Source organism: Ursus arctos, unplaced genomic scaffold, assembly GCF_023065955.2.
Source record: "Ursus arctos isolate Adak ecotype North America unplaced genomic scaffold, UrsArc2.0 scaffold_3, whole genome shotgun sequence".
Classification (NCBI taxonomy): domain Eukaryota; kingdom Metazoa; phylum Chordata; class Mammalia; order Carnivora; family Ursidae; genus Ursus; species Ursus arctos.
In genome coordinates, this window is record NW_026622985.1 from 95873398 (window position 1) to 95899628 (window position 26231).

Genomic DNA, 26231 nt, shown 5'->3' on the forward strand with positions numbered 1-26231 from the left:
TTTCTCTGAAGGTTCCCCCTGCTGAGTACCACCAGGCCTGCCTCTTTGCCTACTGCTCTGGGGCCCCAGCAGGCAGTGGGCGAGAGGCCCGTCGGGAAGCCGTGTGCACCACCTTGGCCAACTATGCCCAGGAGTGTGCCAAACAGCATATCCACGTGGGCTGGAGGAAGCCAGGCTTCTGCGGTAGGGCTGGTGCCTGTCCCTCCTTTGCATAGCCCCTGGCCTCCCCACCCGGCAGAATTGGGAACGGCCAGACAGCAGCCCTATGACCCTGGTTTCCTGAGAGCTGGGCCTCCTCCCAAGCACCCTCTCTTCGGGCTGCAGGCAAGGGGGGTCTGGCAGGAGGAGGAGGACGCTCGGACCTCACAGCCCACTCCTGTGCCCACAGAGCGTCTGTGTCCTGGGGGCCAACTGTACTCGGACTGCACCTCGGCCTGCCCACCCAGCTGCTCGGCAGTGGGTGAAGGAGGGGAGGGGTCCTGCCGGGAAGCGTGCGTGAGCGGCTGCGAGTGCCCGCCCGGCCTCTTCTGGGACGGCGCCCTCTGTGTGCCTGCAGCCCGCTGCCCCTGCTACCACCGGCGCCGGCGCTACGCCCCGGGAGACACCGTGCGCCAGCTGTGCAACCCGTGGTGGGTCCGCCGGCTGGCCCTTGGCTGGGGTTGGAGTCCGCGCGGTCCCCTCGGAGCCCTCCCTTATGCTATCTCCTGAACCTGCCTCCCCTTCCGGGGGCCCCTCACAGGGGACCTGTGACCCCTCCTGGCATAATTGATGGCCCTGCTTAAAGACCTAGCTAGTGACCTCCACCAGCTGACCTCCAGACCTTGCAGGGTTAGAGGGGTGGCTGGGGGAGGGAGGGCCACGGGCTTGGGTGGGGGCAGGAGGTCTTGGGCGCTGAATGAGTGCGCTCCCCGCCCCGTGCGCCCAAAGCGTGTGCCAGGACGGCCGCTGGCTCTGCGCGCAGGCGCCGTGCCCAGCCGAGTGCGCGGTGGGCGGGGACGGCCATTACCTCACCTTCGATGGGCGGAGCTTCTCCTTCCGCGGCAGCCCGGGTTGCCGCTCCAGCCTGGTGCAGGTGGGTAGGGGGTTAACGCGGGGCGGGGGGAGCCCTCATTGGGGTGCTGTGGGGGAGAGGTGACTGTCGGGGAACCTCTAAGTAAATCAATGAGAAACACACAGTCATTCCGGGAAAAGCTGAGAGAACCGACTCTGGGGGAGGATGGCTTGCCGCAGACCCCTAAAATCTCCCCTTGGGGTCCTCACTTCCGCCTTAGGTTCCCGCGAATGTTCCCACCCTAGCCCAGGAGCACAAGGCAAAACCCATCCTCACAGTCCTTTCTCACAGATGGGACAGGCTGGGCTTATCACAGGCTATTTCCTGCAAAACAACCCCAGGAGAAATCTGGGTTCTCCTTCCTCCCCAGCCCTCCCCCAATCAAGTTAGGTGATTTACCATGTTCAGGTCCATAGACACAGGCAGGTGTGTACATATGCAGCAGGCTCATGCCAGTGCACATAGATTGAGCTGTGTATGCATAGAGACAGAGACATGAGACTACATACCCACGGGGAGGAGGGGGGGAGGCATCTTGCACCAACATACACACACACACACACGTGTGCACACACACCTCTACACACTTTTACACACACACATGCCTGTGTGCATACACACATAGAGATACTCGAGAGTGCCAACGCTTGCCAGGGTTAAGCCCTATACCTCACAGAGTCTGGCTGGCAGGAAGGTGGTCATGCGCTGGGTGGGAGCTGCCTCCGGGTGGGTGCTGTAGGTGTCCTGGAGAACAGGAGGAGGTGCAGAACACTCTGTTCTCGGGGTCCTCCCCATCCCCACCCTACCACCTTCCTCTCCATCTGCCCCAGGACTTGAAGGGGCAGCTGCTGATTGTGCTGGAGCACGGGGCCTGTGACACTGGGAGCTGCCTGCACGCCATCTCTGTCTCCCTGGGGGACACCCACATCCAGCTCAGAGACTCAGGTAGCCCTCTCCTGTGATGTGCTCCCCCGCAGTCCTCATCAGCCCAGCCCCGCAGGGGCAGCCCCTCACAGGCTCCCTATTCCAGGGGCTGTGCTCATTGATGGGCAGGATGTGGGCTTGCCGTGGAGTGGGCCTAAGGGCCTCAGGGTCTCCCGCGCCTCCTCCGCCTTCCTACTGCTGCGCTGGCCTGGGGCCCAGGTCCTCTGGGGAGTGTCTGACCCTGCAACCTACATCACTCTGGACCCCCGCCATGCCCACCAGGTATGCTGGGGGGCAGGCGAGTGGCTGGGCAAAGCTACTGTGGGCATGGATTCGACTGTCCCATGCCCACTCCTGTGGCCCAGGTGCAGGGTCTGTGTGGCACCTTCACCTGGAACCAGCAGGATGACTTCCTAACACCTGCTGGCGACGTGGAGACCAGCATTGCAGCCTTTGCTAGCAAGTTCCAGGCAGCAGGCGAGGGAAGGTGCCCCTCAGAAGACAGCGCCCCACTTTCCCCCTGTGGCACCCACACTCAGCGCCACGTTTTTGCGGAGGCAGCTTGTGCTGTCCTGCGTGGCCCAACCTTCCAGGTAGCCAGATTGGGGGTGCTCCTGTTCGCACCGGTAAGACGGGGTCAGCACCTGCTCTGCCCTCACTCTCAGCTATTGGGAGGGCCCTGCTCCCTGCCGTGGCAGGGCTACCAATCACAGGGAGGTGGCAGTGGAGACCCGAGGGGACAGGGGAATCTGCGGAGGAGGGGCCGACCCAATTTTTCCCTCCTCTCCCCCCTCAGGAATGCCAAGGCCTGGTGGACAGGGAGCCCTTCCACCTGCGCTGCTTGGCAGCCGTGTGCGGCTGTGCTCCTGGCAAGGACTGCCTGTGCCCTGTGCTCGCTGCCTTTGCTCGTCGCTGTGCCCAGGAGGGTGCCCTGTCTCTCTGGAGGACCCAGACACTCTGCCGTGAGTCTGCTCAGTCAGCCAGACCCTGCCCTCTCCCCCCAGCTCCTCGTCCCCGCCCCTTCTAGGAATGGCCCAGAGGGCTCCAAAAGCTTCACAGCAGGGGAAGGTCCCCAGGAGGCCCTCTGACCTTGGCAGATTGCTGGGTTTGCCTTCTTTCAGAGGCATAGGGGGTGTGAATTCCAGAAGGGTGGGCGGAGCAGCAGCAGTTATGCCCCTGACCTGCATGTGTCTCTGTGCCCAGCTGTCCTGTGTCCTGCGGGCCAGGAGTACCAGGAGTGTGCCCCAGCGTGTGGTCAAAACTGTGGGGAGCCAGAAGACTGTGGGGAGCTGGGCAGCTGTGTGGCTGGTTGTAACTGCCCCCCAGGACTGCTGTGGGACCCCGAGGGCGAGTGTGTGCCCCCCAGCTTGTGCTCCTGCCAGCTTGGAACTCGTCGCTATGCCCCTGGCAGTGCCACCATGAAGGATTGCAACCACTGGTGAGGGCGGTGGCCTTGAGGGGAGGCAAAGAGCTTGGGGGTGAGGAGGGGGAGCTTAGAGAAAAGGGGCCAGGCTTGTAGCCTTGTGGGTTAGGGCCTGACATGCACACACCGGGTGACAGAGCACTGATAACTTCTCCTTGGTTCTGGAGCACTTCAGGCCTATAAAGCTTAAGTTGTCTTATGTAACTCTACTGAATTCTTACAATGACCTAGTAAAGTAGGAAGTGGAAGAATTGTTCCCATTTTGCAGATGAGGAAACTGAGGCTCCAATAGGCCACACCACTTGCAGAGTCACACAGCTGGTTAATGATGAAGGGCTAGAACCCAGATCTCTGCTTCAGTGTGGTCCAGAGGCTCTTCCAAGGGTGAGGGAGAAGTAAAGGCTGGTTCTGGACCCGTGGAGGCAGGGCCAGTGGCCGGCGCTCGGTGGGTGAGGATGAGACTTCAGAGAATCCCTCTCCTTCCTGGCTGGGAAGGGGGCTCTTTGAGAACCTCAGAGCCCAGAGAATGGCCCCACTGGGGCCGGGGCAGGAAAGGGTGGCTGTGTCCATCCCGGGTATGGCTGGTGCGGTGAGCAGCCCCACTTCCTGTGCTTATAACTGGGGTGTGGGGACGAGACAGTCAGGTCTCTGGAGTCGCCGTTAGGGGCTTGGACGCCCCTGGGTTTCTGAGACTCTCCCAGGTCAGACCAGAGGCGCCTGGAGGTGAGTCCTGCCTTGGGCCTGCCTCTTACCTGCCTCCCAACCTCGGCAGTGTCTGCCAGGAGAGGGGCGTCTGGAATTGCTCTGCTCACCGCTGTGGTCCCCAGCAGACATTCTGCCCCCGTGACCTTGTCTACATCCCTGGTGCCTGCCTCCTCACCTGTGACAGCCCTGGTGCCAGCCACCCCTGCCCCCCGGACAGCACAGGGAGCTGTGTCTGTCCCCCAGGCACCGTGCTGCTGGTAAGTCTGGGACGGGCTGCTCTACGCAGGGCACTGGCCTAGCCCCCTGGCTGTCTGAAACAGTGGGTGGCGGGTCAGGCAGCCCTCCAAGGTGCCCCTTTGTCCCCGACCTCTGCCCAGAACGAGCGCTGCGTGCCTCCTGAGCTCTGCCCCTGCCGTCACGGCGGGCAGTGGTATCCGCCCAACGCTACCATCCAGGAGGACTGCAACATTTGGTACGGCTAGCTCCTTGCACTGGGTTGGGGTGGGATATCCACACTGGTCTGGGCAAGGGGAGCACTCCAGGATTCCCCCACATTGAGGGTCTGCTGCTTGCAACCTGGACAGCTACTTCCCCTGGATACAGCCCTGGGTCTTTGTCCTCATGCCTCTGTCTCCCCCCCCCCCCCCGCCACAGCGTATGTCAGGGGCGGCAGTGGCACTGCACCAGCCACCGGTGCGGCGGATGGTGCCAGGCGTCTGGTGCCCCCCACTACGTGACCTTCGATGGGCTGGCTTTCACCTTCCCTGGAGCCTGCGAATATCTGCTGGTGCGAGAGGCCAGCGGCCGGTTCACCGTCTCTGCCCAGAACCTGCCCTGTGGGGCCAGCGGCCTCACCTGCACCAAGGCGCTGACCGTGCAGCTACAGAGCACTGCTGTGCACATGCTCAGAGGTGGCCACCACGTGGAAGGGTGGCACTGCCAGGGGGGAGGGGCACGCCGGCTGGCATCACACTTCTGTAGGGGGCCAAGGCCTGGGGTCCCCCACTGCTCACCATCAGTGCAGTGGGGCGGGTGCCTCTCCTCTCTCCTCTTGGTTGGGAATCCTAATTCTGGAAGGCTCCAACAAATTAAGGCCCAGAGAGGCCTAATGACTTGACCAAGGTCACATAGCCAGAGAAGCAAAAAAGAAGGTTGGAGGCAGGCTGGGAAAGGGCTCTAGGAATCTGGGAGCCCTTCGACTCCAAGGCAGAGACTGAATGCTTCTCTTCCTCCCTAGGCCGGGCAGTGATGGTGAATGGGGTGAGCATAACACTCCCCAAGGTCTACACGGGCCCGGGGCTGAGCCTGCGTCGCGCTGGTCTCTTCCTGCTGCTCACGACCCGCCTGGGCCTCAGCCTACTCTGGGATGGAGGTCAGGCCCCCACCCTTAACCACCTGACCCATGCCCACCTTAGCATCGTGAGGCCGACTCCCCCCAGACTCTTCCTCTTCCATACGAGTGGTGGGAGTTCCCAAATTATGTTTTTAAAATTATGTTTCTCTTCAATGTAAAAGCAATACCTCCTCGCCAAAGAAACATTTAGAAAATACCCAGTTTGGGAAAGAAGAAATGAAAACAAATCTAACCTCCCACCACCCAAACCCAAGCAGTTAGCATTTGAGAAATACCAGTTACTAAGAAATTGAGGAAAACCGAAGTAACCCCTGACAAGGGAAGGAGTTGCCTCGGTAGCGCAGTGGGGCTGCCTCTGAGCCTCCGGCCACCAAGGTCTCTGGGGCGGGTGGGTGTCACAGTCCGTCTTGGAGCCTGGTTCCCACCTGGAATCCAGCCCACTGGAGAATTTCCCTGCTCCCCCTAACCTGGGTTTGGTTAGGAGAGTAGGCTCTCACTTCTGCCCTTGCCCCCCAGATGTACGTCTCTTATCATGGCCAATCAGCCTCTGGGAAAAACCAGGCGATGGGCCTTGTGCAGATGGTTGAACAGGCCCACAGAACACCAGCCCCTGGCCCTGAGGAAGGTCCATGGGGTCATTTCTCCACAACGCTGCCCCCTGCTGCCCTCCCTGCCCAGGCACCCGGGTCCTGGTGCAGCTGTCCCCGCAGTTTCGCGGCCGTGTGTCTGGGCTGTGTGGAGATTTTGATGGAGATGCCAGTAATGACCTGCGGAGCCGCCAGGGGGTCCTGGAACCCACAGCTGAGCTGGCTGCCCACTCCTGGCACCTGAGTCCGTTCTGCCCCGAGCCAGGAGACCTGCTACACCCCTGCACCGTGAGCATGGGCAGGCAGGGGGAAGGGCGTGGGGGGCAGCTGCAGGAAACCTGCTGGGGGTGGGGGAGGATCCGGAGGCTGGGTGCTGTGGATGGGGTCTGGTGGCCCACGGTGCGGTGCCCGCAGGTGAATGCCCACCGGGCCAGCTGGGCACGCACCCGCTGCGGGGTGATGCTGCAGTCGCTCTTTGCCCGGTGCCATGGAGAGGTGCCCCCACAGCAGCACTACGAGTGGTGTGTGCATGATGCCTGCGGGTGAGAGGGGCGAGCCTGGAGACAGGGTGGGAATGGGTCGGGAGGGGGTGGGGAGGGGGTCCAGCGGCTGAACAGTCCCTTCCACAGCTGCGATTCAGGGGGCGACTGTGAGTGTCTCTGCTCGGCCGTAGCCACCTATGCAGACGAGTGTGCCCGGCATGGGTTCCACGTGCGCTGGCGCAGCCAGGAGCTCTGCCGTGAGTGTGCCCTGCCCTCGATCCCCAAAGCCCTGTCCCACCATGCCCTCAGCTCCTTTGTGCGTGTCCCTCCCGGCCTGCAAGCAAGCCATGTATTCATTCAAGGGCAAATATGTGGGGTGGGCACACTTTCTAGATGAACCAAGCATGCTGAGCTTGCTTTCCTGGAGAACTTTCATGTTGCAAACAGCCTTGGGAGGGGCTCAGTAAGAGTCTACACTGTGCTCCCGGTGCCCTCCGTGTGAATCATCGTGGGCTGGTTTTCTTGCTGCCGTTGCAGCCTGGCGCCCTTGCACCACAGTGACTCAAGCCTCTCTCCTCTCTACCCAGCTCTGCAGTGTGAAGGGGGCCAGGTGTACGAGGCCTGTGGCCCCGTGTGTCCCCCCACCTGTCATGACCATGGTCCTGAGCCAGGGTGGCACTGCCAGGCTGTCGCCTGTGTGGAGGGCTGCTTCTGCCCCGAGGGGACTCTGCTGCATGGTGGGTAGGGTCAGAATCTGAGGGGGGGGCAGCGCTGGGACGAGGAAGACAGCCACAGGGCCGTGGTGACATGGCTGGCGCTAGGAGCCGCTGTGTCCCATCTGCTCCTGTCCTGCCCTCTGTGATCCCAGGAGGAGTCTGCTTAGAACCCGCTTCCTGCCCCTGTGAGTCAGGGGGCAGCTTCTTCCCGCCGGGGACTGTGCTGCAGAAGGACTGTGGCAACTGGTGAGTGGGGGGGCCCCAGGGGAGCCCCTGACCCTGGGCTGGCAAAGCCCAGCGCCGTGGCTGAGCCCAGGATGCTGTGTGCCCAGCACATGCCAGGAAAGTCAGTGGCTTTGCGGGAGCACCGGGACCCGCTGTGAGGAGCCGGCGCCTGGCTGTGTGGAGGGGGAGGCCCCGTGCCAGGAGAGTGGGCACTGTGTGCCCCACACGTGGCTTTGTGACAACCAGGATGACTGTGGCGATGGCTCAGACGAGGAGGGTGAGTGTCCTTGCCCATGTGGGGCAGTGGCTGAGTGATGGGTCGGTCCTTGTACATGTCCCTAAAACGTGTCCTGAGCTGCTGCTCACACTGGCTGGCGGGCAGGGCTGTTCTGGTCTTTCGGGGTCAGGGGGCTTCTCTAGGACTCTCTGTCATCCTGACCCTGCCTGTTTGCCCCATGCCAGGCTGTGCCACCCCAGGCTGTGGGGAGGGGCAGATGTCTTGCAGCTCCGGGCACTGCCTGCCCCTGGCCCTGCTCTGTGACGGGCAGGACGACTGCGGAGACGGGACGGACGAGCAGGGCTGCCCATGCCCCCAAGGATCACTGGCTTGCACTGACGGGCGCTGCCTGCCTCTGGCCCTGCTCTGTGACGGGCATCCCGACTGTCCTGACGCCGCGGATGAGGAGGCCTGTCTGGGTGGGTGGTCTCTGCTCTGGGCTCCAGTCCACCAGGCACCCCCTCCCATAGGCCTGCCTTGTGAGCCCCAACCTTCCTGCCTCCCCTCCTTCACCAGATCAGGCTGGTGCTAGGAAGCTGGCACCCAGAGATGTATGAATAGGGGTACCCCAAACAGCGAGTGTGAGGGGCGGTGCCTTGGGACCAGCTCCTCCTTTCTCTGGCTGCAGGGCAGCTGAACTGCACTCCTGGGGAGGTGTCCTGCGTGGATGGCACTTGCGTGGGGGCCATCCTGCTGTGTGACGGAATCTGGGACTGCCCAGATGGAGCCGACGAGGGACCTGGTCACTGCCCCTTCCCTTCGCTGCCCACTCCCCCAGCTGGCACTCTGCCTGGCCCTTCTGCTGGCTTTGGGGAGACTGCACCCACTCCCCTGGCCAGCACCAGCCCCGGTGAGTGTCCTAGAGGAGCAGCGGTGAGAAAGCTCGAGTCCGGAGCCTGCGAAACGGGGTGGAGAGAGCATCTCAGAGGGAGGCACTAGGGCAGGTGCTGGGGAGTGAGGAGCAGGCATAGACCCAGCCTCCTGAAGGGGGTTTTGAGAGGGCCTGGAAGAGTCCAGATCTTACTTCCTGCCATCCGAGGCGCTCCCACTGACGTGAGGGGGTTGGGGTGATCAGCGGAATTCCTGGGCTTGGGAAACCAGTGGCGGGGTGGGGGGGGGGGTGAAGTGTGAAATGCGGGAGCGCCTGGACGTGGGGAGGGGCTGCAAGTGGGGGAAGTCCTGGCGCAGGAGAAGGGCAGGCGGGCCGACACCGGGAGGCGGGTGGGTGGCGGAGGCGGACGGGACGGCGGGCCCGCAGCCGGGTCTTCCCGCCGGGTCTAGCGCGGGTGCCCGCCGCAGCGCCGCCCTGCGGCCCCCTCGAATTCCGGTGCGGCAGCGGCGAGTGCGCGCCCCGGGGCTGGCGCTGCGACGGCGAGGAGGACTGCGCCGACGGCAGCGACGAGCGCGGCTGCGCCTGGCCCTGCGCCCCGCACCACGCGCCCTGCGCCCGCGGCCCACACTGCGTGTCCCCGGCGCAGCTGTGCGACGGCGTGCCGCACTGCCCCGATGGCTCGGACGAGGGCCCCAACGCCTGCGGTGAGAGCCCGGCCGGGGCGCAGCGGGCGGGGCCCCGGCTCCCCCCAACCCCCTCTCCAGCCCCACCCGGCGGCCCGGAGAGCCGCTTAGGTCTGCGGCATCAGAGCCTCCTTTGATCTTTTTCATGAAACTCTCTTTGAAGACTTTTGCCCTCCCACCCAGGCCCAGGGGAGAGAAGAAAGGGGCTTTTGTCTTTGCCCACATTTGGGCAAGAAGGGATAAGAGAGTGGGCAGTGGCTCTGCAGGCGCGGGAAGGGAGCCTGTTTGGGGGGCCACCCCTCCAGCTCCACCCCACCAGATCCGGGAGTTCCCTTTGTGCCCCTGCAAATCAGCCCTTCATATCCGGGCCACCTGTCCCTGGGAGGAGGGGCCGCTGTCCACAGGCTCTGGCTCCTGCCCAGGTCGGCCTGCCCCTCCTGGACCCCTCCCAAAGACGCTTTTGAGCTAGCTTCAGATTCATTGTTGGCTCTGCCTCCTGCTTGCCCTCCCCTCCGGGCGCCTTTGGTTCCCCCTGCAGCCCCTCTGCAGAGAGAGGGTTGGAGGCCCAGGGGCTCAACAGCACACTCTTCTGGGGTCCACAGGCTCCCCCCAGCCGCCCCGGCGGTGGCCTCTTCTCCTGTGGTTTGGCTTCCCAGGTGTGCCTGAACCTCGAGCAGCTCTGTGATGGGCTGTCTGCCTGTTCCCAGGGCAAGGATGAACTGGGCTGTGGTAGAGATGCCGGTCCCCTGATGGAGGCCAAGGCTGGTGGGGGATGGAGGGCAGTTCTCACTCCTGGTCTGTTTTCTCTTCCCTTCCCCTCAGAGGGGATGACAGCCCCAGGAGGCCCCAATGGGACCAGGGTTCCCTGCCCGGAATACTCCTGCCCTGATGGCCTCTGCATCAGTTTCCAGCTGGTGAGGGGCGGGGTGGGGGGGAGAGGGTGGCTCAGGAGGCAGAGCCATTGTGCCACCCAGCTGGAAAGGAACCTTGCTCCCCTTCCCTCCCCAGGTGTGTGATGGGCAGCCTGACTGTGGATTCGCAGGGGAGCTAGGGCCTTCCCCAGAAGAGCAGGGCTGTGGGGCCTGGGGCCCCTGGAACTCATGGGGGCCATGCAGCCGGACGTGTGGGCCTGGGGTGCAGAGCCGGAGCCGCCACTGCTCCCCCCCTGATCTCCCAGTGCTGCAGCACTGCCTAGGCCCTGAGCACCAGACTCAGGCCTGCTTCACGGCTGCCTGCCCAGGTGCGGGGCCTGGAGTGCCTGGGAGGGCCAGCGGGGCAGGTGGGGGTGCAGAGAGAGCAAGGGAGAGAAAGACCACTGGGCTCACAGCCCGACTTCATGCCCCGTCCCCACCAACCTATCTGGCCCCTCCTCCTCACAGTGGATGGCGAATGGACCTCCTGGTCTCCCTGGTCCCCGTGCACTGAGCCATGCATGGGCACCACGACCCGTCAGCGACAGTGCCACCCACCCCAGAATGGAGGCCGGACCTGTGCCATGCTGCCAGGGGGCCCTCCCACCACCCACCAGACCAGTGAGTGCAAGGAAGGAGGGCACAGCTGGGAGGAGGGTGTGGAGGGCTTGCTGGTGGGTGGCTTGTTTCTGCAGGGGACCCACCTTTCCCAGACTCTGGCTCTGATTTTCTCTCAGGGCCCTGCCCTCAAGATGGCTGCCCCAATGCCACCTGCTCCGGGCCGTTGGTGTTCTGGCCCTGTGCCCCCTGCCCTCTGACTTGTGACGAAATCTCGGCTCAGGCTGTGTGCGAGGCTAACCGGCCCTGCAGCGGCCCAGGTGAGGGGGCTCTGGGCCCAGGGGGTGGCAGGTGTGTCTGCGGAGGGGGAGCTCCCCGCAGGGAAGCCTCACCCTGGGCCTCCCCTAGGCTGCTGGTGCCCTGCAGGCCAGGTGCTGGGCAGCGATGGGCGGTGTGTGTGGCCCCGGCAGTGCCCCTGCCTGCTGGATGGCACCCTGTACCGGCCTGGCCAGCGCATCAAGGCCGACTGCCAGCTCTGCACCTGCCAGGACGGGCGGCCCCAGCGCTGTCGGCCCGACCCAGACTGTGCCGGTGAGGCCCTGCCTTGGCCTTCCCCCAGGGGTCCCTCGTCCTCTCCCAGGCCACCCAGCTGGGCACCAGCGCCCCTCTGACTCCTGGCTCTTGGCCCTCCCTCAGTGAACTGTGGCTGGTCCTCCTGGTCCCCCTGGGCTGAGTGCTTGGGCCCCTGTGGGAGCGAGAACATTCAGTGGTCCTTCCGGAGCCCCAACAACCCCCGCCTCTCCGGCCAAGGTCGCCAGTGCCGGGGCATCCGCCGCAAGGCCCGCAGGTACTGGCACCCACCCCTGCAGGACCTTTAGCCCTCACCTTCGGCTCCCAGTTAGGAAGCTGCTGGTGAACTCTTTCTCACTCCGTTTGCTTCCGTATGTACCATGGACGCCAAATGAGGAACCCCCTCAAGCCCTATTAGTCTAAACACCAGGACTCCCAGCAGAGTTTTGGGGAACCCCTGGCCTTCTCCTGCATCAGCTTTATGCCTTCCAAGTCTGAAAGGGGTTTGTGGGGAACCCAGAAGTCTGGGGGCAGGTATGGGTCCTCTGGTTTGCACCCCCGTGCCTCTGAAGGTAGCGGGGTTGGTAGGAGGGCTTGCAGGGGTGTAGCCGTATCTGCCCGCCCAGCCCCCATTTCAGAGGCTTTTGGCACAACTTGCTTCCACGCCCCTCTCTGGGGCCAGTTGCAGTTTCTCCGGTGCAGGGGTGGGATCTGGGAGAGAGAGAAACCAAGCATCCTAGTCGGCCCAGGACTTCCCTGGTTTTATCACTGGGAAGTCCTGGGAAGCCACTCACTCGAGGCAAATCAGGACAGGTTGGGGGCCCGGGTGAGCCCACTTGGCAGGCAAGCGGCGGCCCTTCTTCCAGGTGCCGGACGGAGCCCTGTGCGGGCTGTGAGCAGCAGGGCCGGCCCCAAGCCGTGGGGGAGCGCTGGCGAGAGGGCCCCTGCGGAGTCTGCCAGTGTCTGCACAACAGCACCGTGCGCTGCTCCCCCTACTGCCCACTGGGCAGCTGCCCCCAGGTGAGCGGGCAGAGGGGCCCGGGGGGGGGGGGGGCAGGGGGGAGGGGCAGGGTGCAGAGGCCAGGGCTGCAGGCAGCTGATAGACTGGGTCAGAGTTGGAAGGTGACCAGCTCGGCATGTCCAGCCTGACTCTTGTGTCTGCAGGACTGGGTCCTGGTGGAGGGAGTGGGAGGCTCGTGTTGTCACTGCGCCCTGCCTGGTGAGTGGGTCTGGGGAATGGCAGGGGAACCTCAAGGGTAGGAGGATAGCAGGTGCTCAGCGGGAGCCCCAGGGGGCAGCACTGAGTCAGGAGGTGGTTGGCTACCCCCGCCTCAGGGTGGTGGGAGCCTGGATCCTGGATGCTGGGGAAGGAAGGGACCCTCTGGGTAGGAGAGTTTGTTTCTGCCCTCCTAAGGTCAGGTCTCAGTCTCTGCCTGCTTCTGTCCTTTTGGGGCTTTCTGCCTCTGGCCTTGAGGGTGCTTTCTTCTCTCTGGTTCTACTCAGCCAGGTCTGGTTCCCTCCCTTTCCCCTAAGAGCAACCAAGATGAAGTTGAACTTTTTCAAGAGTAGCTTTACTTGGAAACCGAGTTATAAATGAAACAGGAAGGGGCGCCTGGGTGGCTCAGTTGGTTGAGCGTCTGCCTCTAGCTCAGATCATGATCCCAGAGCCCTGGCCCCACATTGGGCTCCCTGCTCAGTGGGGAGCCTGCTTCTCCCTCTCCTCCCTGCTTGCGCTCTTTGTCTCTCTCTCTCTCTCTCTCAAATAAATAAGTAAATAAATAAACAAATAAATAAATAAATAAAATCTTTAAAAAAATAAAAATAAATAAATGAAACAGAATATACAAAGGCTCAAAAACTAATGCATTCATGGGTCCAGATTCCTTATCCGTAAAGTGTACCTACAGGTGGCTGAGGTTAGAGGAGAGCCAGCATACACAGTTGTACAGGTTGTACACTGCACAAGTTAGTTGGCAAGTGGGAGCTAGACCACATCCCTGGCTTCCATCCAGAGATACTCTTTTCTAGTGCCCCCAAAGGTCCCCTGTCTGCAACAGTAGCCCTGGATGCGGATCTGCAGCTGCTTGGTCCTGGTCCTGAAGTGGTTTCAGACTGGCGGTTTTATTCTATGTTCTCTCAATATTTGGTGCAAGTGGGAATCCCCAGCTCACGCCAAGGGAAGGAGGACAGGCCTTTCCCAGCTGGGAGGTGGTTCTGGGGGCTCTTGGGAAGTCCTGGGAGAGAACGTGCTCCAAGAAGTGGGGAGAGACTGAGTGCCAGGCCAGGGGCTGGTGTGAGCCTGCCTCTCTGCAGGTCTCTCCCTCCTGAGCCTTGAGTCTCCCTACACAGGTGAGAACCAGACGGTCCACCCCCTGGCCACTCCTGCCCCCTCTCCAGCCCTCAGTGCCCAGATCGGATCGCCTCTGGTGGCCTATGTTCTGCCTCTGCCTGGAGGTGAGGGCCACGTGCTGTCGCTGTCGAGCGGAGGGTGGATGTTGCCCGGGGTCGCCCTGCCTAGGAGGGGAGGCAGGCTCGCTGGGATTTACCCCCGCTTTCCATGGGAGGACAGTTATCCTAAGGATCTGGAGGTCATCCTGGCTCAAGTTGCTGGTCTGACTCTGCCCTCTCTGGACCACTCTTCCATCCCGGGTCAAGGTCAATGAGGAGCCCTTGGCATCCCTTAGCTCCCCTTGTGACTTCCTGACTGTACCCCTGGCAGGCTCCTGCCACCCTCTGCCCTTCTCCAACTGCAGCCTCTCTCTCCTCTGCACCCAGACCCCTGCTATTCTCCGCTGGGCTTGGCCCTACTCCCTGAGGGAAGCCTGAAGCTGGAGTCCCCTACCCAGGCTGCCCTCCTGGGGGCTCCCACCAAGAGGCCTGGTTTTCTGGGTCGGAGCACTCAGCGGCATACCCGGCCCCCCTACCTGCAGCTGGACCTGCTGCTGCCCCGGAACCTCACTGGTCAGTGGGGGGGGGGGGGGCTGGAGGACTGGGCGGTGATGGTGGGCTGGGGGTGGGGCTCACTCTTTCAGCTCGGACCCCTGCCCCACCCCCCCAGGCATCATAGTGCAGGGGGCTGGGTCCTCGGCCTTCCTTCAGTTCAGCAGCGATGGTCTACACTGGCACAACTATACTGACATCCTGCCTGGTATCCTGCCCCCAGCCAAGGTATGGCTGCCCGAGCCTCCTGAGCCGGTGACCCACCATGCCTCTTTGTGGGTCCCACCGTCTTTGTCCCTGAGGGCCTTCCAGTCTCCTTGAGGGACATTCTTACCTTAGAGGCTTGTTGAACACCTGCTAGGAGCAGGGGCTGTCAAAAGGGCGACAGAAGCAATCACGGTGGCTGAGGTGCAGGGCAGGTGTGCAAAGCTCTGTGGGGGGAGGGGACTAGCGTGACATCAAGTTCATTGAGGATCTCAGGGACCACGTCAAGAGCAGCTGGGACACAGCCCTGCCCTGATGGGGTTTGTATCCTCCCCAGGGAGACAAGCCTCACGAAGCAGGAGGAACCAGTCTTTACCATGTATTTACTCTTAATTCTGTCTCTGGGGAAACATGAATGGCCACAACGTGGCCGTGGCCCTCGAGGCACCAGGGCCAGAACCCACAGCCTTGAGGGATGCAGATGATTCACGCCAGGAAAGCAGGAGCTCTTCGTGCCTTGAAGTCTGGGGGGCTTGAACAGGGTGGGGCCGCTCAGCAGGGTCAGGGTGGCAGCCCGGAGAGAAGGCCGGCACCCCTGTCCCTGCAGCTTTTCCCTAGGAACTGGGGTGATGGGGCCCCCACAGTGCAGATGTTCGGCCAGATGGTGCAGGCGCAGCACGTCCGGGTGTGGCCGCACGTCCCCCGCGGTGACCCCAACCAGAGCATCCCCCTGTGGGTGGAGCTGCTGGGCTGTGAGCCAGGTACCGTGGGCTGGGGGCGGGAGGGGCAGACACAGGAGGAGGGACAGACAGGAGCTCTCAGCCACCCTCTCCCGCCAGTGTCCCCGCTGGCTGCGCCCCCGTGCCCAGGGGGTGGGCACCGCTGTGCCAGTGGCGAATGTGCTCCACGGGGGGAGCCGTGTGACGGGGCAAAGGACTGTGAGGATGGCTCCGATGAGGAGGGCTGCGTGCCCCTGCCCGCAGCCACCGGCAGGTAAGGGGTGCCCTGCTGCCCCCTCCGGGGAGGTTAATACCCTGAAAACCACTGGGATAGTGTCCTCTTTGTCTAGTCTCAGTGGGCAGTGCCCTCCTGGAGTGCCCCAGCCCTGCCCTGCCCAGGGCCCACCCAGAGAGAGCACTGACCGCCCTGCCTGGGGTGGGGGGGCTCTGAGGTTGGGAAAGCCCCTCGAGTCCCTTGCTGATTTGTCTTCTCAGAGTCTGGTCCACAGCCAGGACCCCCGCGCTCTCCTCCGTGCAGCCCGGACAGCTGCCCTCCCGGCCCACGGAGGTAAGTGGGGAGCTGCAGGCCCAGCAGGTGGGGTGCAAGGCACGGGGCCCCATGTTTGCTTGCCCCACCATCCCCCTCCCTCTTTTCACACCTTCAGCCAGCACTGCCTCCCTGTGCATCCCCGGTCAGCTCTTGTAGTCAGCCTCAGCCTGTGAGCCTTCTGGGGGCCAGCCCGGTGCTGCATGGGGAGCTGGAGGCCAGAGGGGCAGGGAAGCACGGGCACATGCCTGCCCGGGAGGGGTTTGGCGGATAGGACAGGTCTTCACCGCTGGGCAGTGAGGTTATGCCCATGGGGCTGGCACCAGGGCCTCAGGCGCTCAGAGCTGGGAAGAGCCCTATTTGTCCCCAGGGTCCCCAGAGGCTTCCTGGAAAAGGCTTGAAAGATGAGGGAGTTCTGTAATGTGGAGCTGAGGGGTACACACTCCATGTGGAGAAGAGCCTGGTCAGGAACCCAGAGGGGAGAGTGATCACAGCACTGAGGTCCACACGTGTGGATGCTGGGGGAAGACAGGGGTTGGGGGGGGACAGGAGCCGAAGCAGAACCCTAGGCGGGCAGTGAGAAGAGCCCCTGAACTCCTGGTATCTGAGGTGTCCAGCCCGGAGGTGTACAGGGCAGTGGGGCTCCACTTCCCAGCTCTACCCTGCACGTGGGGGACAGGTGAGGGGCCGTGGGACCCAGGGGCATCCTAGTGGGAATGAGAGGTGGGTGCCTAGTCACCAGGCAGAACTGGCCTCAGGGCCCAGACCGCATGCATGGCTGAGCCCTCTCCCTCCACAGGGTCTGGCAGAGGCTGAACGCTGGCATCCCTCGCGAGGGTCACCCATAGCCCCCACAGGTATGTGCACAAACTCCAGCCCCCGCCCCGTCCCCAGCTCCCAGGGTGAGGGACCGTTACATCTCAGCGGTCAGTCTCCTGCTGAGCTCTGATGTCCTCAGTGGAGCAGGGTTGCCTCCAGGAGGACGACCTGGTCACCAGGGACGCCTCGGCCGAATCCTGCCCCTGCCCACCTTCCTGGATTCCAGGGTGGGATGCGTCGCAGTATGGCTGCCTTCCCCAGGCCCCTGGCTGGGACAGGTCTCCCTGGGGCTGTGGAATGAGTGCTGCCCGGCCCCACCTGCGCTCCCTCCGCTCGCCCATGAATGTGGCAAGGCACCCCTTTCTGAAGGCCTTGCTGGCAGCAAATGACAGGGAGGATGGGGTCACCAAGTTAGCACATTCCTAAACTGGATGAGGAAGGAACTCCCTGCTGGTCACGTCCTAGCCTCCCCACGGCTGCCCGGTCTGTCACGTGTGCCTTAGCCCGAGGAGAGCTGTCTCGGAGTGAGGCGGGGAAGGGGTGGGCTGTTCTTTTGTGAAAAGCACATGAAGCAACTTGTCCCATCACTTGAGTCCGTAACACGCAGACTATGGATGAATTCTAATGTTATTCTAAATCTGCTTTTAGAAAAACGGCTGTCTCTTAGTATTCATCTCTTGTCGGCAAAGAAGCGTCTCGAACCCCTTTTCACTGTAGCTGCCAGGAAGTCCTCGGGTGCAGGGCCTTGAACACTGTACTGTCCCTTTGACTTGGAAGCTGCCACATGTGTCTCCTCGAGAGGCGGGGACACATCTTGGCTCCAAACTAAACTCTTTTCTACTTTCATGTAAAACCCTCTTGTGCTCCTTGGACTACAGAATCCCACTTCATCTGTGGTCTGAAGCCCCTCAGAAGGTGGGGTATGGTCTGGCCTCACCCTGCACCACGCAGAGCCTGGATGCCCTTCCGAGAGCCCGTGTCTGCTTCATTTCATGGGAGGGGAGCTGGCAGGTCTCACCCTCTCCCTCCTGCACCCACAGGGAAGGAGCCAGCGACTCAGGCCCCAGCCTCCGAGGCTCTTCGGTTGAGTCCTAGGGAATCTGTGCAGACCATGACCACCACCCCCACATCCCAGGTGACCCCAGTGGCCCCAGCTGGTAAGATTCCGTCGTCTTCTGCCTGCTAAAGCCTAGCATCCCAACAACGTCCCTGTTGGAGAAACAGAGGCCCTGGGAGGTTAGCCATTTGGCTCAAGATCACACAGCTTGAGGTCAGGGTTGTGGAAGGAACTAGGACCACGCCTCCTGAGGCAGTTCACGACTTTTCCATTGTCCCAAGAGAGGCAGGAAGCGGGGGCACACCAGACATCAGGAGGAGGGAGGTTGGGGGCCGAGGGAGGGAGGAGGCGGTGGGCAGGTGTTCCATCAGCAAGCTGTGGTGATGCCCACAGGCCAGAGCGTTGCCCCGGAGCCCTTCCCACCTGTGCGGTGCAGCCCGGGCCAGGTGCCCTGTGAGGTGCTGGGCTGCGTGGAGCAGGGGCAGCTGTGTGACGGCAGGGAGGACTGTCTGGACGGCTCCGACGAGAGGCACTGTGGTGAGCAGGGGGCCCTCAGGGCGCCCTGGAGGGTTTCAAGTCATGTGGGTGGCGGTTGCAAAAGGGCTTTAGGTTTTGGGAAGTCTCTACCCCCTGCTGTGAGCTCAGCTGGGAAGGAACTGTGAGAGGCTGGGGGTAGCAGAGAGAAAAGAAACTGAGTGGGTTAAACAGCCAGGAGTGTGTGTGTCTTTGGCGATGGTCAAGAGGGGAAATAGGGTAGGTCTCAGGTCCTAGCCTGCTTCACAAACCCTGTCTGATCTTTGAGGAGATTCCTCTAACCATCCATTCATCCATCCGTCTCCCCATCCATATACCCACTTACCCACCCACTCACCAGCCAGCCCTCCAACATTCGTTCAGCCACCCCATCCATCATTCCTCATCCATCCATCCGTCCGTCAAAAGTAGATCACTGTGCTCAAAGTCTAGTCTCTCAGTCAGGGAAGGGGCACCCCTGGAAGTCCCCATTCAAGAAGAGGGTATCCCAAGGAACTGTTCTTCTAGGCAGTTTGACCTCTCTCTGGACACTCAGAGCCATTACCAGAGAGACCGTGTGAGAGCCTGTAGCGAGCACAGAGCCCCTGATCTCACCCACACGGAGTACAGAGAAGGCTGCGCGGAGTGTGGGAAGCTTCAGGAGACAGGAGAGGCAGGACCTCTGGTCAACAAGCTGCTCTGCTCTTGGCTGAGGTTGAAGGGGCTCAGTTTATCATCGGTCAGGAAGGTCAGGAATCACTTATGTGGCTCCCTTCCCCCTGGCCTCACGGGCAGCGAGCCCTGTGCCCTTCACGGTGCCCACCACAGCCCTGCCTGGGCTGCTGGCCTCGCGAGCCCCCTGCTCCCCGAGCCAGCTGAGCTGTGGAAGTGGGGAGTGCCTGCCAGCTGAGCGGCGCTGTGACCTGCGGCCAGACTGCCAGGACGGCTCTGACGAGGACGGCTGTGGTATGTGCCTGGCCAGGGGACACCTCTGAGGGCCCCGCTCCTGCATGTGCCCCCTCTGAGTCCCGTGCCCCCGTTCCCCTGCAGTGGACTGTGGGCTGGCGCCCTGGTCTGGCTGGAGCAGCTGCAGCCGCACCTGTGGGCCGGGCCTCGCCTTCCAGCGCCGGGACCTGCTCCGGCCTCCCCTGCCTGGGGGCAGCTGCCCGTCTGACAGGCTCCGCAGCCAGTCCTGCTTCGTGCAGGCCTGCCCAGGTAACTGGTGCCCAGGCCTCCTCAGGACCCCCAGGTGGGACACCTGCCGTGGGCTCCCATCCAAGACCCACACCAGGGGGATGCCTTTGCTCTCCTAGGGACCCCAGGGTCCAGGCTCCTCTCCGGGACTCTAGGAGGACAGCCCCTTCTGATGTCACAGCCTCATGCTTCCGGAAGGCTAATCAGGAAGACTGCCCCTGGCCCTGCCCTTGGCCCTTTTCCTGCCTTAGTGGTTCTGGATGGGTCCCTAACCTCGAGTGTGGGAACTAGAGCAGCAGAGCTGGCCCCACTTCAGAGTGAGGGTGGTAGGCTGTGCCCAAGACCTGTAGCGCTTTTGTTTTGTAGATCCGGGGGAGTAGTTCCGGCCTTGCCTCTGCATTGCAGAGAGGGGCTTCCCGTGCCGGGGTCTCATGAGCCCCATACCTGGCCTCCTAACCTGGTCTCTGTCTGCTGCCACCAGGAGGCGCCCTGCTCCAGGATTCCCACTGTCCCAGCCTTTTCCAAGGGACCAGAGCCTTTATCCTGGGAGGCACCCAGAGATCTTTGCTCAGGTCCCCCCACCTAGGGGAGGTTTTCTGGGACAGGAGAGGAAACTGTGGAGTCCCCGTGGTGCTGCCCTAGGCCACCTAGCTGGCCACTGCCCAGCCTCCTCTCTGCTCTGCCGCCTTGCTCTCTCCAGCCCAGTCCGCGTCTCCTTGGGCTGAGCTGGTCCACCTCCATTCTTTCTTCCCACACAGTGGCCGGGGAGTGGGCTGTGTGGGGGGCTTGGGGGCCCTGCAGCGTCTCCTGTGGGGGTGGCCATCGGAGTCGTCAGAGGAGTTGTGTGGACCCCCCGCCCAAGAATGGTGGTGCTCCCTGCCCCGGGACCTCCCACGAGGGGGCACCCTGCGCCCTGCAGCCCTGCACAGGGGACACAGGTAAGGGAACTGGGCTGGATGGGGGCATCCAAGGCTGGAGCCCCGCGGGGGTGGGGCTGCTGGGGAAGGTCCCTGGGCCTCCTGTACCCACCCTACCTAGTGTCCCTCTCCCGCCAGACTGTGGGCTGGGCCGGATACATATCAGCGCTGAGCTGTGCAGGAAGGGGCTGGTGCCCCCGTGTCCACCCTCCTGCTTGGATCCTGAGGCCAACAGAAGCTGCAGCGGACACTGTCTGGAGGGTGAGCCACACCCAGCAAGCAGGAGTGCGGCGGACAGAGCCCTCGGGGAGGGTGCCCGTCAGCCCTCAGTCTCCAGCCTCCCCTCCCCACTGCCCCCCTCCTTGGGGCTGAGCGCCTTTCTGCCTACACCCCAGGATGCCGCTGCCCCCCCGGGCTCCTCCTCCATGATGCTCACTGCCTGCCTCTCTCTGAGTGTCCTTGCCTCGTGGGTGAAGAGCTGAAGCCGCCGGGGGTGCCCTTCCTTCTGGACAACTGCAGCCGCTGGTGAGCGTGTCTGCTCCAGTGGGGAGGGCCAGGGTCAGGCGACCAGCCAGTCCTGACCTCTGCCTTCCCCTCCCCTGCAGCACGTGTGAGAAGGGGGCCCTGCTGTGTGAACCAGGGGGCTGCCCCGTGCCCTGCGGCTGGTCAGCCTGGTCCTCCTGGGGTCCCTGTGACCGCTCCTGCGGCTCTGGAGTGAGGGCCAGGTTCAGGTGTGCAGGACGGAGCCATTGGCGGAGTGGGGGAGGGGAAGGAGTGTGGGAGAAGGAAGGGAAGGAGGTGGTGGAGGGTGGGTGGCGGTTGGAGGACAAGGAAGACAGGGTGAGGGCAGGGAGAGGAGCGGGGGTGCTCAGGCTGCCTCTCCCCCCAGATCCCCTTCCAACCCTCCGGCTGCTTCCGGGGGCGCCCCGTGTGAAGGCGACAGGCAGGAGCTTCAGGCCTGCCACGTGGAGTGCGGGACAGGTACATTCAGGAGCCAGGATAGGAGCCAGGACGCAGGAGCCTGCTACCCACCCCCCAACCCCCGTGCCTGCCTCCCTCCTCCCAATTGCTGCCCTAGGAACACAGCACGACGGACCGGGCCACTGGTCACCTGCATGGTGGCCAGTGCGGCCTTCTGCTCCAAGAGGCAGCCCTGGAAGAAGCCTTGGTGCCAGGGCCTTTGTCGGGGACCAGACAGAGGGTGGGGCCCGGGCGGCATCCTCCTCCCACATAGACAGCCCAGGTGCCACGAGCAGGCTGGTCTTGGGGGCACAGGGTGTCTGAGAGCAGGGTTCATGAAGCTGGTCCTGCTGGCCGAGAATGTGAGGCTGGAGCGGGCCATCAGGAAAACACAGACTCCAGAAGGAGCCCAGGCTGTCTCCCTCTCCTCTGCCCGGGGTCCCCTCAGGCACAGGAGGTGCACCAGAGACTGCAGAGCAGGCGAGGGTGGGGGGTGGGGGCGGAGGCGAGAATAGGAGTCAAGGGCTCAGGCGTGGGTCCCTGGGGTCTGGGTCAGAAGTGGGAGGAAGGGGGCAGCGGAGCATGGCTGCTGGGGCACTGACAGGTGTGATTGCCAGGTGTCTGTGGGGGCTTGGGTTTCTAGCATTGAAGCTGAATGAAGCACAGTTGTTTAGAAGATTCTGGAAGAGTTGATCTGGGGGAAAATGTGAGGGTGGGTAGTGGACACGAAGTGCCAGCTGGGCCCACAGATAGAGGTGTGGCCTGAGCCGGAGCTTGGCTGAGCAGGGGGCTGTGCTTGGAGAGTGAGCCGTGGGCCCTGGGGAGGGGGTCCCAGGGGGACAGAGGCTGAGCCTGAGCCCAGAGAGGCTACCCATCTTCATGAGTCCTTCCCCGGCCCCCATAGCATCTCAGACCCAACCTGGCCTCCCAAGCCTCCCCGCTCTGCCAGGATCCCCATGTGGAAGGCCTGCCCTTTTCCGCCCTTTTCCCTCCAGAGGCGCCGGGCTGGACCCCCTGGACACCCTGGTCCGCCTGCTCCCGGAGCTGCCTTACCATTGGAGGAGGCCCCGGGTGGCGCAGTCGTTCCCGGCTCTGCCCCAGCCCCGGGGACACATCCTGCCCAGGAGAGGCCACCCAGGAGGAGCCCTGCAGCCCCCCTGTGTGCCCAGGTATGCCCCCCTCTGTCCCTGGAGTGGCCTGGACACTAGGATGAGATGAGGAGCAAAGGGGAAGAATGACTCCTTGGGCAGGTTCTAAACACCTGGGGCGAGGAGGGGGCAGAGGGGCTAGAGCAGACACGTTGTCCCGAAGCTTATCCCCTGCCCCCAGCCCAGGATTAACAGTGTGGGCCTGGCCTAAAGGGATGTTCGGGACAGCCCTGGCTGCGCAGATGCAGCCGAAGACACAGTTCAGATCCTGCACACCACGCAGCCCCCCCTCCCTGCTCCCCGCCCCCTGCCACACCTCTGCCCACGTCCTCTTCCTAACAGTGCCGAGCTCCTGGGGTCTGTGGGCTCCCTGGTCTGCCTGCTCAGCCCCCTGTGATGGAGGCATCCAGAGACGTGGGCGCAGCTGCTCTGGCTCCACCCCCGGGGACCCCGAGTGCCCGGGACCTCACAGCCAGACCAGGGACTGCAACACGCAGCCCTGCACAGGTGCCAGCCTCCCCCCACCCCTGCCCTTCTCTACCCAGCCACACTCAGCCTGCCCCTGGGGATATGGACCTCTCTTCATCCTACCTACTCACATCGCTGCCCTCTGGCTCCAGGGCAGGCCATACCCTGAGCTAAGAGGCTTCCGAACTCTCTGCGTCTCCCTCCTCTGGCTCCTGCACCCTGGGGACCAGGTACGGGTGGTGGCCCAGGGCTCAGGCTCTTTCCCCCGCCCAAGGTCTCCTTCCCAGGCATGTGGCTGAGGAAGTCAGACTGGCCTTTGGGCAGAACCACTCACTGCAGGATTAGCAAGAAGCAGAGCCTGCCTGTCTTTAGAAGCCCCCGGCCCCATTGCCCTCGCCTTTCTCCTTTGAGCCCCCTCCTGGCCCGGTGATCCTGGCCCGGTGATCCTGGCCTGGTGACTGCTCTACTTTCAAGGGTATTTGTGTTGGGGCTCCCGGGTGGCACAGTCGGTTAAGTGTCCGACTCTTGGTTTCAGGCCCTGATCTCAGGGTCTTAGGATCAAGACCCACATCGGGCTCCATGCTTAGCATGGAGTCTGCTTAAGATTCTCTCTCTCTCTCTCTCTCTCTCGCTCTCTGCCCCCCACCCCCTGCAAATAAAAAGAAATCTTAAAAAATAAAAAAAATAAAAGGATATTTGTGTTAAAGTTAGACAATCTGTACTGGCAACCTCCAGACGCTGGAGCGAGCCTGCAAAGAAGGAGAGTGGGTGGGGGGGCTTCCTCTGACTTCTCAGTCCCACTCCCCAGTCACCTGCATGTGGCTTCCTCTCACCCTCCTATCGCCTGACCCTTTCCTCTTGCCTATGCTGAGACCTGCTCTGTCTTCCCATCCAGCCCAATGCCCGGGGGACATGGTGTTCCGCTCAGCAGAGCAGTGCCAGCAGGATGGGGGCCCCTGCCCTCAGCTGTGCCTGGCTCAGGACCCTGGGGTAGAGTGCACCAGCTTCTGCGCCCCTGGCTGTGCCTGCCCCCCCGGCCTCTTCCTGCACGACGCCAGCTGCTTGCCCCGCAGTCGATGCCCCTGCCAGTGGCACGGGCAGCTCTACGCCCCAGAAGCACGGGCTCAGCTGGATTCCTGCAATAACTGGTAGGCCACCAGTGTCCATCGAGGGTGGGGGAGGGGCTCGGTGGCCCCAAGGGTGGGCAGGCGTGGACACACCCCCTGCAGGGTCGGTACGCCTCTGTGGTGCCAGGCCTGGGCCCCGGGAATACCAAAGCGAGTGAGGTACTGCCCGGTCTCCGGGCTGGGCATCCGTGGGGAAACTGAGGCTCAGATAGGTGTGGTGATTTGTGAGGGAAGTAGGGGCTGGAGAGGGTCTTCTAGCCTCCCCTTCCAGTCACCTCCACTTCCTTTTCCTGGATGTTCTTCCCTACCTGGAATCCAGTTGATCTCTGCTTAAAAACCTTGAAGCCCGGGGCACCTGGGTAGCGCAGTCGTTAAGCGTCTGCCTTCGGCTCAGGGCGTGATACCGGCGTTCCGGATCGAGCCCCACATCGGGCTCCTCTGCTGGGAGCCTGCTTCTTCCTCTCCCACTCCCCTGCTGTGTTCCCTCTCTGGCTGGCTGTCTCTCTGTCACATAAACAAATAATAAAAAAAAAAAATCTTTAAAAACAAAACAAAACAAAAAAAACCTTGAAGCCCATACCGGGCCCTGCCAGCAGAGGGCACCTGCCTCCTTGTTCTTCCCACATTTTTGTTTTCTTTTCCTACCTTTCAATTCGTTTTCTCCGTTCTTCATGTTCCTCTTCCTTTTTCTTCTCTGTCCCCTGCCCCCCATTCCCCTCTTCATGCTTCCTCTCCCCCACCCCCTTTCTCTTTTGCTTTTTCTCTCTTAGATTCTTTTTTTGGAATTTCCATGTATTTTGAAGGGGGGGGCTTTAAGCCACTGGAGAAAAAGAAAAGAAAAGAAAAGTACACAGTTCTTCCCAAGAGACTCAGGCTAGGGTCTACTCTTTCTAAATCGCTCCTACCTGGCCCTGAGGAGCAGCTGTTCAAAGTCCTTTCCAAACTGTAATAAATACCAACAGAGTGAAAGTATGCAAAGGTGACTCCTTGATCAAAGTGAGGAAGGAAGGACAGCAGGGTGCGGGGGGGGGGGGGGGGGGGCGGTGTCAGGGAGCCCGGGGGGGGGGGGTGGGGGGGGGACTGGGTGGGAAGGACCGGATGAGAACCTTCAGTCACCTCATGAAGTTTGAGGGGGACACGGGGCAACTTGCTTTTCTTTCTAGACCCTCCCTCGGGTTTCTGTTCTGTGTGGTGGACACGGCAGTGCCGGCCGTGTCCCCCTGGGGACAGGTACAGAGCCCACGGGGCAGGGCCTGATTCTGGCCATGACCGGCCCTCTCTCTGTAGCACCTGTGTCTCCGGTGAGATGGTGTGCACCTCGGAGCCCTGCCCCAGGTACCCCCTGACCCCCAGGAATCCGCAGTGGTGGGTCCCCCGGGACCATAGAGGATGCTGGCCCCTTCAGATCGACTCCTGGGGAGTTGATGCTGCCCCAGAGAAGCTGGGGACCAGGGACGACTTGATCTGGCTTCACACCTGCTATGCCCCTCCCCACCCCCCCACCCCGGCAGTGGCGTGTGGCTGGAGCCCCTGGACCCCATGGAGTCCCTGCAGCCGCAGCTGTGACGTGGGCGTTCGGCGGCGCTTCCGGGCGGGCACTGCGCCCCCAGCTGCCTTCGGGGGTGCTGCGTGCCAGGGCCCCAGCATGGAGGCTGAGTTCTGCAGCCTGAGGCCGTGTCGGGGTGAGAGCTGGGACTGAGGCCCACAGAATCCTCCAGAGAGGAGCAGGAACACTGCAGTCACTCCCCCAGACCCCAAGAAAAGTGCAAGGGCCTACCCTAAAAGATGTCAGGAAGTGTCCCCAGAGAGGCCCGAGAGTCATTCCCTAAGAGGGGTCCTCCGTGGAGGCCAGCCCCGCTCCAAGCCGAGAAGCGAGAAGGAGTGAGGCCCCCTGAGGTGGGGCTGTGATGCTGCAGGTTTGAGGGAGGGGTACCCTCGGGTGTCTGGGTGAAGGAGGGGGGTGTGGTGGTTGTGGGAGGTAGAGCCCGCAGTGACCTGGCTGCCACCCCAGGTCCTGGTGGGGAGTGGGGCCCCTGGTCTCCGTGCTCCGTGCCCTGCGGCGGTGGCTACCGGAACCGCACCCGAAACGGTGGCCTGCACGGCCGTGTGGACTTCTCTGCCTGTGGGCTGCAGCCCTGTGCAGGTGAGGGCTGTGGCCACCTGCTCCACTGTGCCTCGACCCTCAGTAATCATCCCGTCCAACCCAGGGCCCTGTCAGCCCCTCCCTCTCACCCCAGGGACCCCTGTCCCTGAGCTCCCGTGCTGCCCTAGGACCCCTCCCGGCCACTCCTAGAGCTGATGCCTCTCCTGGGTTGGGAGC

The 26231-nt window shown here is 62.8% G+C and overlaps 1 protein-coding gene across 1 annotated transcript in view; it reads left to right on the plus strand.

Moving 5' to 3' along the window:
• The window catches only part of LOC113241420 (SCO-spondin), a 54500-nt gene that overhangs the window by 7018 nt on the left and 21251 nt on the right, over positions 1–26231 (plus strand). Inside the window, exons 13-63 of the mRNA XM_048213142.2 lie at positions 12–183; positions 389–629; positions 928–1072; positions 1882–1996; positions 2082–2257; positions 2341–2568; positions 2772–2937; positions 3179–3413; positions 4171–4360; positions 4481–4575; positions 4758–5014; positions 5341–5475; positions 6136–6332; positions 6459–6586; positions 6674–6783; positions 7114–7263; positions 7395–7488; positions 7575–7744; positions 7930–8163; positions 8373–8594; positions 9044–9280; positions 10082–10173; positions 10268–10499; positions 10639–10791; positions 10908–11048; positions 11137–11319; positions 11425–11575; positions 12165–12318; positions 12463–12517; positions 13648–13752; positions 14074–14259; positions 14357–14466; positions 15050–15203; positions 15282–15435; positions 15657–15729; positions 16508–16565; positions 17568–17684; positions 17978–18121; positions 18893–19063; positions 19148–19312; positions 20050–20229; positions 20347–20469; positions 20604–20733; positions 20814–20939; positions 21098–21189; positions 22164–22337; positions 22659–22823; positions 23680–23932; positions 25199–25242; positions 25420–25593; positions 25923–26054. Of these exons, the coding sequence (XP_048069099.1) occupies positions 12–183; positions 389–629; positions 928–1072; positions 1882–1996; positions 2082–2257; positions 2341–2568; positions 2772–2937; positions 3179–3413; positions 4171–4360; positions 4481–4575; positions 4758–5014; positions 5341–5475; positions 6136–6332; positions 6459–6586; positions 6674–6783; positions 7114–7263; positions 7395–7488; positions 7575–7744; positions 7930–8163; positions 8373–8594; positions 9044–9280; positions 10082–10173; positions 10268–10499; positions 10639–10791; positions 10908–11048; positions 11137–11319; positions 11425–11575; positions 12165–12318; positions 12463–12517; positions 13648–13752; positions 14074–14259; positions 14357–14466; positions 15050–15203; positions 15282–15435; positions 15657–15729; positions 16508–16565; positions 17568–17684; positions 17978–18121; positions 18893–19063; positions 19148–19312; positions 20050–20229; positions 20347–20469; positions 20604–20733; positions 20814–20939; positions 21098–21189; positions 22164–22337; positions 22659–22823; positions 23680–23932; positions 25199–25242; positions 25420–25593; positions 25923–26054 (7888 nt within the window). The remainder of the gene's footprint in view (positions 1–11; positions 184–388; positions 630–927; positions 1073–1881; positions 1997–2081; positions 2258–2340; positions 2569–2771; positions 2938–3178; positions 3414–4170; positions 4361–4480; positions 4576–4757; positions 5015–5340; positions 5476–6135; positions 6333–6458; positions 6587–6673; positions 6784–7113; positions 7264–7394; positions 7489–7574; positions 7745–7929; positions 8164–8372; positions 8595–9043; positions 9281–10081; positions 10174–10267; positions 10500–10638; positions 10792–10907; positions 11049–11136; positions 11320–11424; positions 11576–12164; positions 12319–12462; positions 12518–13647; positions 13753–14073; positions 14260–14356; positions 14467–15049; positions 15204–15281; positions 15436–15656; positions 15730–16507; positions 16566–17567; positions 17685–17977; positions 18122–18892; positions 19064–19147; positions 19313–20049; positions 20230–20346; positions 20470–20603; positions 20734–20813; positions 20940–21097; positions 21190–22163; positions 22338–22658; positions 22824–23679; positions 23933–25198; positions 25243–25419; positions 25594–25922; positions 26055–26231) is intronic.